This window comes from Papaver somniferum, unplaced genomic scaffold (genome assembly GCF_003573695.1).
Source record: "Papaver somniferum cultivar HN1 unplaced genomic scaffold, ASM357369v1 unplaced-scaffold_10, whole genome shotgun sequence".
In the NCBI taxonomy this organism is placed as follows: domain Eukaryota; kingdom Viridiplantae; phylum Streptophyta; class Magnoliopsida; order Ranunculales; family Papaveraceae; genus Papaver; species Papaver somniferum.
Genome location: NW_020618825.1, coordinates 8,987,197 through 9,007,993, shown reverse-complemented (window position 1 = coordinate 9,007,993; position 20,797 = coordinate 8,987,197). Strand labels below are relative to the sequence as shown.

General features: G+C 36.5%; 1 protein-coding gene, 1 long non-coding RNA gene and 1 other non-coding gene across 3 annotated transcripts; 1 reads left to right on the top strand and 2 right to left on the bottom strand.

The window, feature by feature from the left end:
* Positions 1 to 2,698: 2,698 nt before the first annotated feature.
* Positions 2,699 to 4,320, bottom strand: LOC113326946. The gene is made up of 2 exons (XR_003348629.1): positions 3,682 to 4,320; positions 2,699 to 3,595 (listed from the first exon to the last, which is right to left on the bottom strand). It is a non-coding gene; the product is annotated as an uncharacterized LOC113326946 (long non-coding RNA).
* An 8,673-nt stretch (positions 4,321 to 12,993) lies between these two features.
* Positions 12,994 to 13,075, top strand: TRNAS-GCU. Its single transcript has one exon. It is a non-coding gene; the product is annotated as a tRNA-Ser (tRNA).
* Positions 13,076 to 16,102: 3,027 nt separating this feature from the next.
* Positions 16,103 to 19,330, bottom strand: LOC113326085 (protein ECERIFERUM 1-like). The gene is made up of 9 exons (XM_026573887.1): positions 19,066 to 19,330; positions 18,706 to 18,938; positions 18,370 to 18,608; positions 18,058 to 18,277; positions 17,560 to 17,965; positions 17,369 to 17,479; positions 16,788 to 17,123; positions 16,444 to 16,632; positions 16,103 to 16,354 (listed from the first exon to the last, which is right to left on the bottom strand). The coding sequence occupies exons 1-9, from the start codon at positions 19,123 to 19,125 to the stop codon at positions 16,166 to 16,168; spliced, it is 1,983 nt and encodes a 660-aa protein (XP_026429672.1). The 5' UTR covers positions 19,126 to 19,330; the 3' UTR covers positions 16,103 to 16,165.
* Between the last annotated feature and the right edge of the window lie 1,467 nt (positions 19,331 to 20,797).

The following is a 20,797-nucleotide window of genomic DNA, read 5'->3' as shown; positions in this document are numbered from 1 at the left end:
TCTCGATTCGATATTTGCGCCAATTTAAAACAATTTGATAATTTTAACTTTACAACAATACCACATATAATATTTTCCCAAATATTACCTGTTATAATTTTAACTCGAATACTATTATCAATTGTGTTATTAGTCTCATCATTCTTAAGTTGCTAGTGCAGTTGGTAAACTAAGCCTTAATCTTTTAGATATAACTCTACATTCACGTAAAGATTGAGATTTTATTTATTCATATTGAATCTGTATACTATATCTTGTTAGATATTGGCGTTAGTAATTTAATATGATCTAAATTTGAGTCTGCATAAAATTATAATATATCCTAACAGTCTTTAGATTTTGCTATTAATGAAAACTTTCCTATTAATATACGAATTTATTTTCTTTTAATTCTAGTATTACACTAAACATTCGAATACTATCATTACTATTTCATGTTTATTTGTTCATTTTAAAGATTTACTGGATCATTTTTTTGACTAAAGATAATTTCGGTACAAGATTACTAGCAAGTTGAGTCTTTTTATTTTATACATTATATCCTTATCTTCTTATATCTAATACCTAATATGTATTATATTACTATCTAGTTTAGACGCAAAACATATACCTCTTATTTGTAATTAGTTTAATTCACAAAACTTAATTGTAATAAGCGTTATCAATTTTCCCTAATTATTTAATTATAATTATTATTTTTATCGTTATATATCCTTATTGAAATTTTAACTAAGTTTAATATGGTACTAATTGGTCTAACATTACTTTATTAAAATTATTATTACCGTTATTATCATCTATAATTACTCTAATAATAATTTTATTAGCTTCGATGGTCGAACTAATATTCTAACTATTCTTTCAATTATTATTAAGTCCCAAAAAAATTATTAACATTTATGTGGTTATAAATTGTTTACTTTTCATTTAAGTCAATGCGTTCAGTAAGTTTCTATGTGATTTACAAGATCTATCAAAAATACCAATCTCAATATTTTTATAGTATTAGATTGTCTACGTGTTCATACTTTTTAGATTAATTATTCTCAAATCCCTATTAGCTAAAGTTATTGGTGTACCCTACAATTTTTACTTCATTACACAAACAAACAACCAAACAAGCAAATCAATCAATCAAATAAATCTTTCAATTATTGGTAGCTTTTAGTTATTAAGATTTATCTCACAACCCAACCCAGTTCTAAACTATTCAAGTTCTCTAACTGGCACTGGCTATCTCTATCTTTTCCCATATAAGATCTAATAGTGAGCTCTGGAACCAACACTGTAGCGCCCCCTAAGCTAGCAACTGACTAATCCAAGAGATTAACTAAATAAAGAGGCACTAAGAATGTAAAACATGAACTTAAGCATTCAATTAAGAAATGCGATACAAAACTTTACCCAAAACTAACCCGCTATGAAACATATATATACAAGAATTCCTCTTAAATGATACATATACAATAGTCATTTTGTTTACAGATACAATATGTACCATGATAAACATAATATAAGTTAACCAACTAACGAAAACAACCCTTGAAGCTTTCACTGCGCAACTCTGATCTGTCTCTGAAACTGAAAGTGGGAATGAGTGAGCACATCATCCCTAAAAGGGGTGCCCAGTAGGAATAACATTAAACTTTCAAGTAATCATGGCAAGATTTGGAAAACATTATTGTTTTCCCAAACATCAAAAAGTGACCAAGTCACTGAAATAAACAAACATGTATATGGACAAACTCCTTCTTCAAACAACGTATACTATTCGTGCTAACCACACTCAATAGATATTGATATCACCAAGATCATGATGACCCACTCTAAGCAATAAAAGCTGAATTCATGTAGATATCAATGTGAAGGAGCGCATCCTATATACCACAAGTGGAAATTCTCATTTCCCATAACAATTCATAATGACAAACAAAACATTACAAGTACTTTCCAAATCGTGGAAAGATCCACAGAATCAACAAAATTATCATAATGCAATTTAAACAAAGCATGAAATGCACGGACAGACAATGCATGAGTTTGTTAAGCATAAACTTTTGTAAAAGCAACAATAATGGTTACAAAAGAGTCAAATGTACTCCCACCTCTTTTGATGACAAGCCACGCCTACATCGAGATCCACGATCCACTGGTTCGTCCTTTGAATCGATCGATGTTAATATAGTATAATTGTTAATCACACAAGAACTCTAAGAATTCTAGCCAAAATGGCTCACACAAGAATCATATAAGTCTATCTAATGGCTCTGCACATCTTCGTTATCCATCTATTGCATATCCAAAGGTTTAATAATTCAATTAGGTTGTAACTATAGTCCATTAAACAAGTCTTATGAAAATCTACAACTTTGTAGAAGGAATCAAAACTAATTCAGACCATAAGGGTCCAATACATCAAAATAGAAATTAACTACAAGCCCAAGCCCAACAAACCATCTCCTTAAACTAGGCCTGGTCCTTTTGGGTCAACTAATGGTCAAAGTAACGGCCAAGGGTCAACTAACAGTCAACTTCCAAGGTCGGGTCAAAGTCCAGGGTCAAATAGTCAAAGTCTATAGTCAACTAGGTCAACTCAGGTCAGAACAAGGTAACTCGGTGAGTCAACACCGATTCAACACCAAGTCAGCTAAACTAACTCAGTCAGACATCTGACTAGGATCACTAGCAAGCCTAAATCTCAGGAGCAGGAGTTCATACAGGTTCACTAACTCAGATTCTATCCAAAATGATCATTACATAAATATTCACTCTAACAGAATTCAAGAATTCAATATACAACTGGAATTTAAGCTTTACCTGCAAAAGCAGTCCCAAGCTTTCACTGGAACACTATCTACAACTCTATTAACTCATTCTTCTTACACTAGTTCACTCGTCATCCAAATAACAGAACTTGCACCACTGCATACAGTTTGAACTGCAGCTGTAACTTCAATAATACAACCATTCCAACTTCAGTTACAACCTCTCCTCTCAGCAGAAACACCACCAACTACGAAACCAATTCACCACCTCAGACCATCCCTCATGAAGCCTTCTTTTCAGTCAAATCCCAACATTCATATTCATAAACAACACCACCAGTTCACTTCCAAAACCATATCCACATCAACCTCAATTCAGTTCTCTTAGCAGCAACAACTAAACTCTAACAAACAATAACAACAGCAGCAACAACTCCAAATCTGTACATTCATTCTCAATTTACTATTACCATTAATTCATTCATCCCCAACTCCATTTATATCCTCTAATCACTGGATAACTTAATATCATTATCATCTCCAAATTCTTAACATTCATCTTCACATAGCCTCTATTAACATACTTCCAACTGCTTCCCCACATTCTTTAACCCACAGCAGCAATAATGACACCACTATACCCAATTCCAAATCCAAAAACATTCTCTTGCACCTGTAATCATTCCCATGGCCATACATACATCACATCTTCTATTTCAACTCCACCAGCAGTTCATATCTTCCACCAACACCACCTGTTTTATGGAATGTTGTCACTTCCACCACAATCACACAACCACCAGTTTACTCCCATTTCCATAATCAAATCACTGTTCAATATACAAATTTCACAAACATCAATTACATCCATGCTTCAACAAATATAACAGCCTTAAATCAAGTAAGAAGATATTACCTCAAAAACAAACACAAAAGTCTTCTTCTTCGTCTAATTACATATCATTAGTATCATCTCTTCCATCACCAAACCAAACCCATGAATCTCAAAACTCTGTTCTATCAAGAACCCTAAATTCAATCACCATCATTGGATTTCATCCTCTAGAACTTATCTTCATCTGTAATATCACTCCAAATCCTCAATTCAATCATTACCCAACTCGAATCAACCTCTTAGAACATCGATTTCACCTTTCAATAGTTTCCCTGAATTTTAACGAAACCCTAACTCTTCAACTCAACACTGAATAAACTTCATAATTACAATTAAACACCAACCCCCTTTGTTCTTCATCACCAACTGCGCAAATCCTCTTTTAATTAATCAACTCCTTCATAACTTCATCTTGCAGAAACCCTAATCTCAAAATCTTATTATCCAATTCCTCTTCTGAAACTAAATCAATTCCAACATCATCACCACCTCACTCAGTTCATGATAACTTGTCTATTTCTCGTGACCTCACATCCTCAGAAACTGATAGAATCGCTAGAGGCGAAGAACTGAAGAAGAAAAGAAAAGAGAAGAGAAGAAGCAGAAAAGAAGAGGAAAGAAGAAAAGAGAGAGTGAAACTGAAAGTCTTCTCTCGACACGTCTTGGTGATAAGGAAAAAGCCCCATAATAAATGCACCCACCCAAGCGTTAAGGAGAGTCAGGTCGGTTAATCGGAAAAATGACTCTTTTACTCTTCATACTCATCCGATAATATCTTCTTCGTCCGGTGTCCGAATGACACGTTCAAGTAGTCCATCTCGCATAAATTCACGAGTTTTATCTAACAGTGCTAATTTCGTAACCAAATTATTGTTAGATTAATTTCTCTTAATTAACGTTCGTGCTAGACTAATCGAGTAATTAGTGGCGAAGACATCTCTTGACTAGTCTAATAGCGTTGACAAGCTTGAGGGTCTTTACAGTTCTTAACATCTAATTGGTTGCATGCTTTTTATCTTTCTGTGTTGCCTCCAATTTCTCCTATTCCGCTCGGCATTGGGAAACATATTCATTGATGTAAGGTTGATGCAACGCCTTTTATAGCATGCAACCATGGTCTTCCCAAGAGCATGTTGTACGGTGACTCCACATCCACCACGCACAATGTTACCTGCATTTCTATTTCTCCTAGCAACATATTTATAATTACCTCCCTTTTTGCTTTTGTTATTGCTTTGTTGAAACCACGGATGTTGTATGTAGACGGCATTAAGTCCGTGTCATTATATCCCATGTCCTTGAATGTGCGATAAAACAAGATGTCGGATGAGCTTCTGGTATCTATCAAAGTTCGTTCGACCGCCCATTCCTCTGAGTCTTTCGCATCTTTATCCTTCTCCACCTTTCGCGAAGGTATAATTACTACCAATGGATCTGTTCGCCCCCAGCTTCTTTGAGGTATATCGTCCACTTCGAATATGATCTTCTGTTTTTTCCATTCGTGCAGGGGTGACATATTTTCGACAGGTAAGATCTTCCTTCCTTCATAATCACGTTTGTGGATCTGCCCTGTAATTCCTGCATGAAAATCTATGAATCCACACCTGATTTTGTTATCATATTACACTGTAGACGCCTGCTTCCTTTTTTCGCTCCGATGGTCTTTATCATTCTTGTGGATTAGCTCGTTTCCTGTTGCATATACATGCTTGTTTGCTCTGCTTTTCACATCAATTCGTTCCCCTTTTATCTATAGACAGCCTCGATTAGTTTGTTCCTAAAATATGAATAATTTCTCCAAATACCTCTAAGGAAATCTTCTTTCAGATCTGCAAAGTTTACTTTTTGAAAAAAAACTTATAATCTTTAGGATTACTTTATAAATTCGAAACCAACAAAATCAACCAACCTATTTGTTTTATAAATCGAAACCTTTCACAAGTTTTTCCTAAATTAAACCCCGTTTTTGACGAGTGAACCTAGAGATTGAAACTCAGCGAAAACAATCAAAATCTTTCACGAAAACAAGAATAGTAGGAAATTTTCGAAAAATCAGTTTAGGACTTTCACAAGAAGGTGTAATCCCTTCTCCGATCTGTATTCTAGCACCAAAATGTAGTTGCAGGAAATCCTACAACTACACCCCTTGAATAATCTATAGACTAAACTATGAAATCATGATGAAGAACACTTGTAAGAATTTTATTAAGTTTTAGAAATCAATACAAAGAAAGAAGATAAAACCCTAACTTGGGGAGAAAATAACTTTCTCTCTCCTAAAGTTCTATCTAAACTCTCAAAAAGATCTCTCCCTCAACACAGTGGTAGTTGGTCATATATATAGGAGTTTTACATAGTGGAAGACAGCTAATAAAGCCCCTATTTTCGGATCTGACGTCCGATGTTCTCGCACGCTTATGTTGGATCTTCTCGCACGTGGTCTTGAACTTCGCACAGCTTTCACACTTTACTCGTGACTTCATGACGTCATTGGTTCCGTCATCTGGGATATGCTATGTGCGAAAGCCGTTCGCTCCTTTGTAATACCACTGCTTTGCATAATTATTTGGTGTGCGATATTTTACCCTTACAAGGAAAACATCACAAGTATACCATTTTCGTCGATCAAATGTTGATGACTTCAGCACTGTCATGTGTAACATTAAGATTAATGACATTTATTCACTCCGAGAACAACTGGTAACACCTTGTGTTTGGTTGATGTGTAGGCGTACGTCAGTACCAATTCCTCGAGCTTCTTTCAAAAGCAGCAAAAAAACAAGTATACAATGACAACTCCATTATTTTGAGTTACAGACAATGACAAGTTCAAGATGAATTCCAACAAGGTAAAGTTACGATTACTATTGCATTGCTTCAAATTTGATCAACGAATGTCTAATTTTGTTGGATATTGGTAAATAGCGGGGGAGCCTAGCAGTTCATTTATTTGTTTAGTTAGTATAAACAATGTTTGTATCTTTAACAATTTAGCTTGGTTTAGCTTAATCAGTTGGGTGAGCTATGAATGATAAGCTATGTAGTAAATAGATATACGTATCTTAATAAAAAATTGCAAACACTTATATCTCAAATTCATAAAATCGAACGATTTAAATCCTGCATAGCTGAAACACATTGATAATAATGAAGAGATTAGTATTTACTGTTGGTCTTAAGAGAGGCAAATATGATCACGCTATTGCAGGATTCTTCCTCCCCCAGAATAATAATTGTTTTGTGCGTGATTTTGTGAAGGATCTTGCAATCGCGTGATGATGTTTCCCTCTCTTAAGAGAATAATAAGTACTAATCTCTTCATCTTTATGAACGTGTTTCAGTTATGTTTCATTGAAATCATTCGATTGAATTTGAGCTTTTGACAAGTATTTGCAACTGTTCATTAAGGTACTATCTAATTAACTCTAAACATCTTATCATAATAGCTCACCAAACTGTCTCTTTTTCTTTCTTTTTCTCTTATTCTTTTTTGATATATATTCCTTTTTTCGCTATTTTTGTGTCCAAAATCGGTTTAGGCACGTAGTAGTAAGCACATGGAGGTCAATTTTTAATTTCGCTAATGATTTTATAGGAAATGATAGTCTTGGAAAAAGTATACCATCTGGACTTCCTCTTAGATCTCGAAAGGATGTAAGTTGCACAACTGCGTACTTTTTTCTTATCTATCAACGGTAGTATATGCTGTACAGTAGTTTAGTGATGCTTAAAAATGCGTAATAACAATCTGAACTCTTCTATGTAGAAATCTTGCTAAAAATTCGTCTAGTGAAGTTATAGTCCATTGCTCTAATGACAACTCATAAAAACTCTTGTATGTTTTTCTTTCTTTCTATGATTTTACCTTGTTCATTAAGTGGTGCTATATATACTTTACCCTAATGGACTCTTATCTGAATGATGTGCTTGTTTGTTTGTGTAGAGACCTCAGTCATAATGATACTTATTCGGCAACTTGTAAGGAAACGGTGGGTTTCCTAAATTGGGTCAACTTCCATACATAATATGAGTTGCCTAATGGACCATGGTTTCCTAGTATGAGTTAGTTTCCTAAACCAAGGAGGCTAATACTTGGGAAACAAGTTTGTGACTCCTATATAAGAAGGTCTAGGCTAAGTGTTTTAGTCATGCAATCCTCAATGTAAATCTCGTAGAGATGTGAGAGATTCATCCCACCTATTGAGGTGGATATGTGAGAGACCTAATGGTGGAAGGAGTACATCATTATGGTGTTTATGGGATACTTATCGATGTTGGAAGATATGTCGTTATGGAGTATTTGTATGGAGATGTTGGTAAGACATCTTGTTGAGGAGAAGATCATCTTGGTGGTGCTGGATTAGATTATTGGTATTGAGCTAAAGGCGTCCATGATAATCTATATCAGGGTGTGCAGAGAAGATCATCTCGTTGTGGTAGATAATGTGGTAAACATTATCTCGTATGGGTAAAGATGCTACTTTGGATCTTATAGGGTGCTTGTGAGAGTTCTTATGTTCGGTCACGTTGTGGTGAGTCGATGGATTGGTTTAGTCAATCAGTTGGGTAATTCTCAGTGGTGATTCTATAATGAATAAAGAGGTCGTAGTTTGGTGGATGTAGACAATATTACACACATTGTGTGTATTGTTGAACCACGTTAAATCAGTGAGTACTTTACTTCTTGTTGCTTTGTTTATGGCTTACATCTATGTGGTTCTATTTCTCTTCTTCTTATCCTAGATCATAATAAGGTTCATGGAGCAATCCGAGAGATCAAGTGTTTCATTTTAGCTAATATGTTTCCGCAAGATTAGCACGTAGATGACTCTGAACCCCAACAATTGGTATCAGAGCATTGTCTTGGATACCAATTGCCCCAAAAATTGGTATAAGAGCTATAGGTTGGGTAGAATATTTGAAGAGAAAGTTTTGGATTTTCTGTTTGGAAGAAAATTTTTAAGACGAAGGATTTGGTTTCATCAATTATGTAAGGATTTGATGTTATAGCTTCCGAAGATGCAGAGTTTGATGTTTCAAGTTAATATGAGATTTGATTTCATCAGTTTTGGGAACAAAGCAAAGTGAAGTGCACATCAAAAGGAATGGGATTATATCAGGTGATATACATTCGATATGGTCAAGAATTGTTGTCTTGATGTTTATGTTGCTCTACATTGGAGATTTGACATTGATACTTATTGGAGCATAAACCCTATGCATGTCTTCAAGTAAGTTTATTTATTCTCTATACTTCGTACTATTCTTGGAACTGTTTGAAAGACCTGCGTAGATTGGTTTTCAATTAATCGGTGTTTGCTTGGAAAGACACAAGAAGGCAAGAATATTGTAGTTGGGATACAAATATTGATTTGTATGTTTGTGGAAGTAAAGACGGAATATAAGCATGTCAAAGTCTCATCATTGTTCCAAACCAATGAAACAATAATTTGGTTATCAATCGTCATCAATTGGATTATGTTGCTGCTTGTATTTAACCTGGAGTTGAAGAATGTGAAGATGCATTGATACTCGTTCTGCCTTAGTTTTTTGTTACAAAAGGAAATGGGAAAATCTCGTTGTAGGTTTCGTTTTGAAAGTATTGTCCGTTGTCCAGGGTTTGATATGTTCCGGTGGTGAAGAGTTTGATTTCAGTCTTAGTATTTAAAGCGTGTGGTTGCAAATAAGTTGCATGACAGTGATCGTTGGATGAGATGTGATATTGGTTGTGGTGGAGATATGGATTCTTATTATTGTATAAGAAGCAGTTTGTCGACACAGTTTGTTAGGGTTTGTTTGTCTGTGTTGAAGTTTGACATTGTTTCGGGTAGAACAATGTTTTAGAGTTTCTCTCGTACTGTTTCCGATGGAGAAGCTAGATAGTTTGTGATCTTTTGATTCTTGTCGATGACGTTCAATCGAAGATTTGTTTTTTGTTATACACCATTTGAAGTCGATCGGGGCTAGTTGAAGTGCAAGACCGTTGTGAGAAATAGGTTGGTTTATTTGTGTTGCAAATACATTCTTATTTTGGTAAAGACCCATTGTGAGGAATTAAAAAGGTATCGCTTGGACACTTCAAGAGTTTAAATAATAAAGATACAATACTACAATGTGTATGGTGGTGTGTCTACGGGAGCTAGCGCATACTACTCGGAGAAAACACGGTGGATGAATTCGAGTGGGCTACAATTTCAGTGTGTTTTTCATCAACCTTTTATTATGCATTGGCTATTTGATTTCCCGATGATCAGTGTGAGACTTTCTGTTGGAGAGAGCAATATTATAGCAATGATAATATTTAGGGGTTTGCTCATCTGCTATAGTTATTGAATTGATTTCAATAGTGATAGAGCCTGTAGAGATGAAGGTAGAAATTTCTATTGAGAATTATTTTTCAGCAACGACATAGTTTCCGTCAAGTTATAAAACAACATCGTCTTGAATTTCTTGGAGCTTGAGGAAGTTACCGAAAGTTTCAGATTATGGCTGGGTGTGATTGGGTCTTTGTGTGAGGACGGATTATCAGATTTCGAACGTTGGTGTACGTTTTTGGAGCAAGATTGGTAAAGGGATATGCATAAGACAGAATGTGTGACTTTATGCATTGTTATGAGGGTAGCAGTGAATTCTTCGACGATGGTCACAGTTCTATCCGAGTCCGATTGTGTTATGGTTTGACTGTCATGAAGTAGAAACTACATGCTTGCTTAAGAAATTGATAAAATACTATCTTGACAATTACGCATGTAAAAGGACATTATTGTCAAAGCCCGTTGAAGTTGTTGAGGTGATGTAGAAAATGATGGTGTGTCAGTTGTTGAAGTCTATGTGAAGCTGGACACGTGTTTGGTATGTATGCAATGGTTGAAGATATGATGAGCTTTTTAAAAAGGAGTAAAACTCAATTGGAGAAATATGGTCGTAGAATCATGATCCAATCGTAGATAGGCTTGTAAAGCAAGATTCATAGAGATGAGCTCGATATTGGCACGTAGTGGCAATGATCCATGGATTGGTTGTATTTGGTGTGCGTTTAGAGTCATGCTCAATATGCTTTGTTACATACAATATGGTTAGTTTCTTGGAAGCTAACATGGAGGTTGGTTTGTTACAAACTAACACAAAGTATCTCGTTAACTCACTTTGGTAGACATGCTCGTGGAAAGGATCAAGTATGTGATCAGTTGTTTAAATAAGAAATTGACTCGGATGGAGTTTAAAGACGAAGATGAAGACTATGGTTCTGCTAAGGTAATGCTTAGGCAGACACATGGAAGCTACTGTGGTAGTTTCATTTGCTTATCGGGTACTTATGGATGTGGTGCGCAACTTGGAGTTAGTGGCTTAGAATAGTGGAACATTAACTTAGGTGGAGAAAGGCAGGACGAGATGGAGCTGCGCTCATGGTGGAGCAAGTTTCAAGAGGTAGAGAAGGCTCAAAGGCGCATAATGATTGTAACTAAGTTCGATTGGTATCATATGGACAACGATAGTGTATGGTCTGATTGAGTTGGCATGCAATACACCTAGAATGGTGCCAATCAATGTGGAGTTGTGAACATAAAAGAGTAAGGTGTTTCTCAAGATGTTGCATAACGGATGATCATATGATGATAGTTGTTGAGATGGTCAGATTTTTCACCGTGGTGGAGATTTGTACAATCACCGGTAGGTTGGATTGTTAAGTCTGAGTTGGTGACGTTCAAGTTTGGTTTGGTCTTTTCTGGTGGAGGTTCTATGAAACAATTTGGATGAACTACATTTCGGTTTGATTCCTATTGAGGATATGTAGACAACCAGTGATGGTGCAATCGATGTTCAGAAGATATAGGGATAACAGTTGATCGTCTCATTCACAAGATAGAACAAACATGTCACAAAATCTCTACATGTACCGAGAGATAATCACACCTTGTTAAATTCCAAAGAAACCCATGCAAATGGATATCATGTGGAACCTCACAGTGATAATATAGTCTCTAATATATTTGGAAGGAAATATATTTTAGAGAAACTAATGAGTCAATCCAGTGAAATGTAAATCACTATAGTATTTGGATTATTGAATCCATATTGACTCCAACGATGAAATGTTGGGAATTGACTCATACAGGCTTTGGGAATAACCATAAAGTAACTTTCGTTGTGACATGATGATTGTTTTGAAAGGCTTTGGGCATAACCAAGTTTGTGACTCCTATATAAGGAGGTCTAGGCTAAGTGTTTTAGTCATGCAATCCTCAATGTAAATCTCGTAGAGATGTGAGGGATTCATCCCACCTATTGAGGCGGTTATGTGAGAGACCTAATGGTGGAAGGAGTACATCATTATGGTGTTTATGGGATACTTATCGATGTTGGAAGATATGTCGTTATGGAGTATTCATATGGAGATGTTGGTAAGACATCTTGTTGAGGAGAAGATCATCTTGGTGGTGCTGGATTAGATTATTGGTGTTGAGCTAAAGGCGTCCATGATAATCTATATCAGGGTGTGCAAAAAAGATCGTCTCGTTGTGGTAGATAATGTGGTAAACATTATCTCGTATGGGTGAAAATGCTACTTTGGATCTTATAGGGTGCTTGTGAGATTTCTTATGTTCGGTCACGTTGTGGTGAGTCGATGGATTGATTTAGTCAATCAGTTGTGTAATTCTCAGTGGTGATTCTATAATGAATAAAGAGGTCGTATACGTTTGGTGGATGTAGACAATATTACACACATTATGTATATTGTTGAACCACTTTAACTCCGTGAGCACTTTACTTCTTGTTGCTTTGTTTATGGTTTGCATCTATGTAGTTCTCTTTATCTACTTCTTATCCTAGATCATAGTAAGGTTCATGGATCAATCCGAGAGATCAAATATTTCTTGTTAGCTAATATGTTTCCGCAAGATTAACACGTAGATGGCTCTGAACCCCAACAGTTATCAAGTAGAGGTGAGCATTAAAATAACAACAGGGTCAGATCAAGAACCATGGGGATGCGGTTACACTTTATGATCATCATTTATTTTCAGTGGAGCGATTACAACATTCTTATATTTTCCCAAGTCCTTTATCTTTTTTGTCTGACTGACTGTCACTTAAAACTATCAATACATACACTCAAAAATCAAACTATCAATCTAGTATGTATTGGAATGTGCAAATGATTAATCAAATTTTTTGACCAAATCTTGTGTTGGTTAAACCACATTATGGCCTCCTTTGTCCACAGTTGGAATTGTATTGGTGCTGGATAATGTCAGTTGTTGTTGGGTTATCCACTTGCAGCAGTCAGATAGTTTGAACAAAATCTTGTAGATTTTTTCCATAAACAAAAGAGACACTTTGGCCGAGTGGTTAAGGCGTGTGCCTGCTAAGTACATGTGCTCTTCCCGCGAGAGTTCGAATCTCTCAGGTGTCGCTTTTTTTTTTTTTTTTTTTTTTTTATTTTTGAACTTTGATCTCAACTGCAGCTATTGTACGGCCCCGTGGCCGGGCAGTTTTTTCAACGACAACAGAGCCGATCGGACTTTCCTTTTAAATGCCATTTAACTGCCCATGTATTTTTGGTGATCGATAAAATGAAATTTTCTTAGTAACCCTAGTTGCTTAATTTTGGGATCTTCAGTCTCCTGTTTCTCCAAGTCTGAATCAATCAGAACCCCAGATAATTTATTAATATGATGCTCATCAGGTAACTATTTCATCTTCTGCGTGTATATTTCTCTTTGATTAATCGTAGAGTTTTGAACATGATTAGAAATGAAACGAAGAAGATCATTGAGTAGTAGCAGCAGCAGCAGTAATGGAACAGAACATGGCTGTTGTTTTCGTGATTGAAATGATTTAGTTTTGGTTCACATCTTTAGTAGGCTTCCAGGGAAGTCGTTAATGAGATTTAAGTGTGTGTCTAAACACTGGAAATCCATGATAACACAAGACAAATGTTTGATAAATTTACATGAAGCACATCGACGGGTCACTTCCGTTCTCGTCTGTCCAACATGGTCTCATATACCACACGAAACACCACAGTGTCCGTTTCCTGGGATAGTAGAAATCAAGAGTATTATGTTCTCCCCAGAGGATTTAAGGTTTGATGGCGATGAACGGGGATCATCATCACCTTCAAACGGCACTGATGTTACTTTGTTTGGATTCGGATACGACCCAATTACTAGGCAACACAAAGTACTCTGCGTATATGTGATTATCGTATTCAAGAGGGGACATCACTTCGGATTTAGATCATTTAACATCGTCGATAGCCGTAAAGTTATTATGTGTGGGGTGTACACTGTTGGTGAGAATAAATGGAGATATATTGATAATCACCAAGTTCCAGTGAGGATCACACGCAATAAAAAATATGTTTATGTAAATGGTTGTTTATGTTGGATTCATTACTGATTATACCCAAAGAAGATGAAGTACTTGTTTTTGATGTGGGAAGAGAGATATTTAGGGTAATCACAATCCCTGATTGCATCCCTAAGCTTTATGCTTCGTGCAACACCGGAAAGCTAGTGGACGAGTTAGTAGAAGTCGATGGAAATTTGGTTGTTTTAGTCCAAGAAAAAGATGACCAGCTCAACTTGTGGATTTATGTGGTACCACCAACAACGGATATTAGATGTAAGCTGTGCCTCATGGAGAGGAAACTATCAGCCACATTTTACTTCATTGTTCCTTTGTTTATGAGGTGTGGAGCTACATTCTAAGATACACAGGAATGAATACAGCGATGCCTTTCACGACAGGGATGTGCCTTGATGGGTGGACAAGACAGTGGCCTAATGTCAGGCACAACTTTATTTGGAATTGCCTTCCGCATGCTATCTGGTGGGCTGTCTGGTTGGAGAGGAATAGACGATTCTTCCATAATAAAAGCCAAAATGAAGCCGACACAATTATTGCAGTCAAAGCTCTCTTGTATCAGTGGGGACTTCCATCCAAAGTGTTCGGTGGATTATACTTTGAAGATCTGGTGGCTAGGTGGGAGGAAAAGCTTTATCCGAAGTGACTGGGATGGCATTAAGCTGGTGTATGTATTGTTTGTGCGCATGAGCTCTCCTAAGATGATGCTTGCTAGTTCATATACTGTATTGTTTATCTTTTTTTTTTTCCATGTAATTTTCTGTAATTTATGCCGATAATAATGATAATGCTGGTGGTAATTGGATTAAAGAGACAATCCAAATGCCCTATCGATGGGATGAATTGTTCAATTTAGATTTTAAAGCCATCACCGGCACAAAACTGGCAGTTGTAAAATTCATAAAAATCAGTCAGAAGCAACACGAATGTCTCCTATATTATAACAGGAAAGAAAAGAAATATTATCGAAATCGGCATGAATCTTTATTTCATACTTCTGCTGGCGCTGGCAGATATCAAATAACACCGTTCTTCGAGACTCTATTGCCTGTTCAGACCACTCAGGATGGTGAGGAAATCAACTGACATTTATGCTCCAGCAACATCAATGAGGTATGACACTCGGCAACTGACGTAACAATATCTTCTTCAATTCTCTTAAATAATTATTATCTAAACTGTTGCAGTGTGGTTGCAGTTGCATCTACCTTTTTTATCTCCATATGTCTGCTATAGGTTTTAAAAATATATATGGCACCACTTGTTCTGCTGAGTTTAACTGCTATATGAAGTTAATTCTGCGTTTCATGAGTGGATTATCTCTAGTTATACAATAGTCTTGGCGCATGAGCTAGACTATAAGTTCTAACATATGAGCTTGCAACAGCTAAGTTAGCACTATTCTGTTCTTCTCCCTTGTAGTAAATTCAGATAGTAAAATAAGTTTATCTCACGTGGAATTACTTACAGTACAAAATCAGCTCATGGTAACAATCTTAGCTTCATTTTCAATTAGACATTCTATTAAGAACTAACTACAATTGATACCCTTTCTGTAACAATCGGCCTGAATCTATTCAGCATGTTTTTTTGGAATGTGATTTTGCTACAAGTATAGGTATTGCTCTATGGCATCTTTGGGTATGCAGATGCACGCTAGTCTTTGAAGGCGGCACTATGACTGTTGCTGTTCTAGTCAACAGGATTAACATGTATACTGTAGATTGGGAAAGCTCTATGGAAGTTATCAATAGGAATAGAACTGCCAGTACTATTGTGGACAGAAGCATTAGATGGAGTCCACCCATCACACCTTATGATAAAATTAACTTTGATGTGAGTTTTCATGATAATACAAAATCTGCTCTTCATTTGCAGGTATTTGTAATGGGACGGGATGCATTCCAGTAGCTGCAGCTTATGAAGTACAAGCGGAAGCTTTAGGAGCATTAGAAGCAATACTATGGGCAAAGGAGAGGGGTCTCACTATGATACTCTTAGCTTAGGTAAATTAATCAAGCATTAATTTCTTAATAAACATTCAAGATTTAAAACTTAGAAGCAACAATAATAACAGAATCATACGTAATAATGTATTCAATTTCATACATATAATAAACAAGCAGTAATTTCTTTAAGCATCAGTAATCGGAACATCCAGTGGACGGAATCCATGTAGGAGAGTTGCAGCCCATACTTTGTCAATGTCTTCCTCGAGCATCAATGACATTGAGTGGCCACATTCGTGATTTTCCCATTTTTCCAGTGCATGAATTATACCAGCTACACGCCATGCACTCATCACCCTTCTTGGCAACCAGTTCTATTTCCATGTAACAAATATCATTAGTGAAAATTGATTTTAACTGTAATTATTACGACATATACACGTAATGACATGACTGTAATTACCTCACAGGAGTGGACATTCTCAAGAGCAGGAGGAACTGTCAGTGACGGAGTGTTATAATACACGCAATCCTTACGGACTAGTTTTTTTCTGTTCATCCAAGGAGGAAACTGGGAGAACGGAATAAAAAGTGACCCAGTTGGTGCACTCTTTTCCTCTTCCGCGCTAAATCCATCGCCCACCAGCCATACCTGCGCGCATCATGTCAAAGTTACGTTGTTACTGCTGGTGCTATTCCTAGCTAATAACTGGAACACTTTTTTGCTCAATAATGATGTTGGATGCAAATAAAGCTAGCATAGATATTTTTTTTGTTTCTACATTTATGGTTGATTTAATCCATTACCTGTTGATGATGAGCATTACCGGTACAAGTTGTTGTAGATGATGTTGAGAGGGTCAAGTTATCAGTAAAAAAATTATTATTTCCTAACCACAATTTGAGCTTCTGAAATTCATCCCTTCGTGTTGTAATAACTCGAACGCCTCGTTGACAAAGAACAAATGCAATCCCATAAGCAACTTTTGTAAGTGTACCTCTCATTATCACTTCGCTTGTTCCTTTAGGGACCATGTTGTTAACAACAAATGCCACAACTAAGTTGCTCCCATCTACAATTCTAGTCTTCAGTTTTGGATGTTTTTGCATGTAAATTTCACCATTCCTGTTCAGTTCTTCTCCCTGGTAAATCATTAAGAACGCAAAATAAGTTAATAGAGGTATGGATCCCCACCCGAGCTCCTTCACCTCCTGATGAGGTTCCCACATGCATGGACTGGTGAATACGTACGTACGGGGTTTAAAACTAAATGCTTAACTAAGTTGGACATGACACAGGACTGAGATCAATAGAGATGGTACCAGTTAGATAGTAGTACTCAACGCTAGTTATGACTCATGAGAAGTTAATGCTGCCTTGTACTTGCCTGGTTTAGGAGTCCCAAGCTCAAGACCTTCACTCCAGCTTTATCAGCATCAAGTATGGCCTCCTCAATCAATTTGTTTATTCCTTGTCTTTGCTTTGGTGATGATATATACTACAAGTATTAGTGTAATTAGTACGAATTATTAAGTTTAATGAAATGGTTTAACTTCTTAAAATCATATTTATACTAACTTGGTAAGAGTATCTTGGTACAGCCCAAGTCTGCATTTTGAGCGTTCCTTTTCCGTCTTCGTCGAAGATGTTCCTCTCCACTACGAATGTGCTGTTGATGTATTTAAACATCCAATTCAACGGCCATAACATCCCCTTAGTCATCAAGAAATACCATTTCTTGTTAGGAGTAGCGCTGCTATATGGTATGGACGCTAAGGAAGCGAATCCAATGCGTAGATGGTAGATTGAGTCCGGTGAAGTTGGATGGGTTAGGTGAACGACATGAGGCGATTCTTCCTGTCTTTTGAGTGAATTTTCGTACATATCGTCACTTGACTTGTCCATGGTCCCGTATAAGTAATCGTACATGGGCATGAATAATGCGTAATTCGTCCTGAACTGAGTGTGGTGAAGTGAATGGTATCTGTTCATCACCAATCATGCAAAATTACATATATGTGTGATGTGTACCATATGAACGAATCGAATACGTGTGTAGTGTCTTAGTATACTTACGAAGGAGTGTAGAAGATATATTTCATGAATGGAAAGAAGGTAAAGAGAGATGGAGGGACAATCTCGAAGTTGCAGTGACCCATGTTGTTCATCAAATCGATGTACGTTAGGTAACCGGTAACAGCTACGATGGAAACAGTCTCAGTGGCTACCATTGATAGTATTGGTATCGCAAAAAGTACGAAATACATGAGATGCTCCCCAAATGGATGGATCACAGCTGCCCATTCGCATAGTCATACCGTTAGTTTTTCAGTGGCTACCGTTAAAATTTTAAGTAAAATGTCTATGGATTGAATTAAGCATACTTACAAGTAATGGGTTCAGTGACAATGGAAGAATGATGGTGAGAATGGTAGCGAGAGTAAAGGAAATGATGGTGCAAAGCTCGGTGAAGCCAATAGTATAAGAACTCGACAGGACCGGTGTGGAGTAAAATGGTTAAGATAATACCATCTGTATTCCAGATGGGAAAGTATGTAGCACCTGGCAGTGGTATAAAATTGTAACCCAGATAAAACATTAGACCCTGCAATATGATCTGATCATCCCTGCAAATGTGATGTAAAACTCTTTAAAAAAAAATCACAGAAAGAAAAAATATGAAAATGAATGCTCAGTAGGATGGCCGTGATAATTAATTACTACCAGTTGGTTTCTCTGTCAACTTGTTCGAACTCCATGGGTTTGTCAACTATTCGGTTCTTGGATTTGGATGTTCGGAAACGAGATAAGCTTATCCAAATCTGGTTGTGAATGGCTCTCCACAACATAATGGGAAAGATGAGGATGTAAGTCATGTCTAGTCCTCTGTCGTCGTTCCGGGTTTTCAGAAAAGTCGAATAGATGCTATCCACCACCCATGGTGCCAAAACCATGTACTAGAATCATCAAAAGATACACACATAACAATATTAGATGTCAACACTAACTTACTAGCCATTCTGTAAGGATGACTGGTTTAGAAGCAAAAATGATGTGATCATGATGATTAGTGTTGCATATTACCTTAAACCTTCCAAGTGGTGTCCATGGCCAATCTGTTAGGATGCCTGGTTTAGAAGCCATATATTAATTTGCGACGATATGCACGACTGATGATCTCTCTCTTTCTCTCGGTCTTCTTTGTATGTAAACTCAGCTGAATCGAAAGCACAAAATTAGGAAGAGAGTTTTGCAATGAAAAGAAGGAAAACATAAAACCATGCCAGTGCAGCTAGATAAAAAGCATATATGGTCATGTACCTTCAACTCTCTCAATAACAAGCCCTTGCAACACTCTCCCTTTAAGTAGGGAAATGTAAACTGTGTGAACGTAACAAAAGAAACAAACAATGTTCATTTAATAAATGCTGCTGAGTTATTGTTGACAACTAACTACTATTTTATTTGCCGAAAAATAAAAATAAATCACATGGTTCAGTGCTATCGAAGTCCAATGTGGTTTGGACTCTGGATGGATACGCGTATGTGGTTTTTACCAGATGACACAAACTATAATCTGTATAACTCTTTTCATTTTACCTCAAATAAGTAGACGTTGTCAAGTTATCAGTGGTACTAAAAGAAAAGAAGAGGCCTAATTTGCTATTTCAATTAGGATATACACGAGACAACGTTATTGGTATACTATTCTACTATGATGCTAGCCGTCCTATATCTACTATTCTACTTCAGTTTACTCTTCTCTTTGACTTTGCTTTTGTACATTCTTCTGTTTCCATATCCCACCAACAGATTTCTGCTGCAATGCACATGCATTTCATATCTAGTACAGGTACTCAATATATTCCGATTTTGGTTTCTAGTACAGGTACTCAAGGATGCTAGGTCTAATGGCGAATATGGTGATTGTTTTATGGGACTCTTTATTCCGCTTTTGTGAACTTGATTTTTGTTGTTTTAGGTTTGGCGAATTACACTTCGCTTTTTCATTCCCTTTTATTTTCATTGGGTTGAGGTACCCCTCTTAAGTACCTCTCTTATCAATGAATTTTCTCTTGACCCATCAAAAAAAAAAGAAGGTTTCTAGATTCCACCCGGCCGGCAAAATTTACTCAATTAGATACTCTTAAACCACAAGTTACTAGATAAAAGTGTGTGAACTATGAACACCTAAACAGTTAAATGACGCGCCCAAAATCATATCATAATATTGAATCTTGTTGCATATATTCATCATGTGCCATATGGGGACTATATATACTTTCAACAACTGGCTTGATTAATTAATTGGCTTCATGTTCAAACGTACCAACTAGCTAGCTAATTCATGAGATCGATCGTTCATAAAAACTTGTAGGAAATGGAATGACACGATGGAGACAAGTCCATAGAGTTTTCAAATTTCACTTCATTGCATCTTCTTCTGTTTTGTACTTGAATTTACTTTATAATTGTATGTACTAACTAGTCGGTCAGTACTCATCAATTTAGTGACGGGCAGTTGAGTCGATCCTGTTAAGTATAGTCTCACATTGCCTAGATTCCCTGAATTTGTGAAGTGTATATGACTTGGTCCATCCTAATCTTGCAAGCCGGCGACAACGGAACCAGGAACAGGCGCTCGAGGGACTAAGAGAAAAAGAAAAAAAAATTATTTTATGTAATTCCATATCTTTTTCATATCATCCTGTATATTGAAGTTCGGCTCGGTGACAGAGTCATAGTTTAACAATTATATGCTTTTTTTTCATTTCCTGTATATTGAGGTTTGGCTCAGTGACAGAATCATATTTTA

Excerpts from the sequence above, each read along its gene's own strand:
- LOC113326085 (XM_026573887.1), bottom strand. The coding sequence starts at position 19,125 with ATGGCTTCTAAACCAGGCATCCTAACAGATTGGCCATGGACACCACTT. Across the intron at positions 18,278-18,369 it reads TGTCACTGAACCCATTACTT|CTGTGATCCATCCATTTGGG; the intron begins GTAAGTATGCTT and ends GCGAATGGGCAG. Across the intron at positions 17,480-17,559 it reads TACCAAGATACTCTTACCAA|TATATATCATCACCAAAGCA; the intron begins GTTAGTATAAAT and ends TAATACTTGTAG.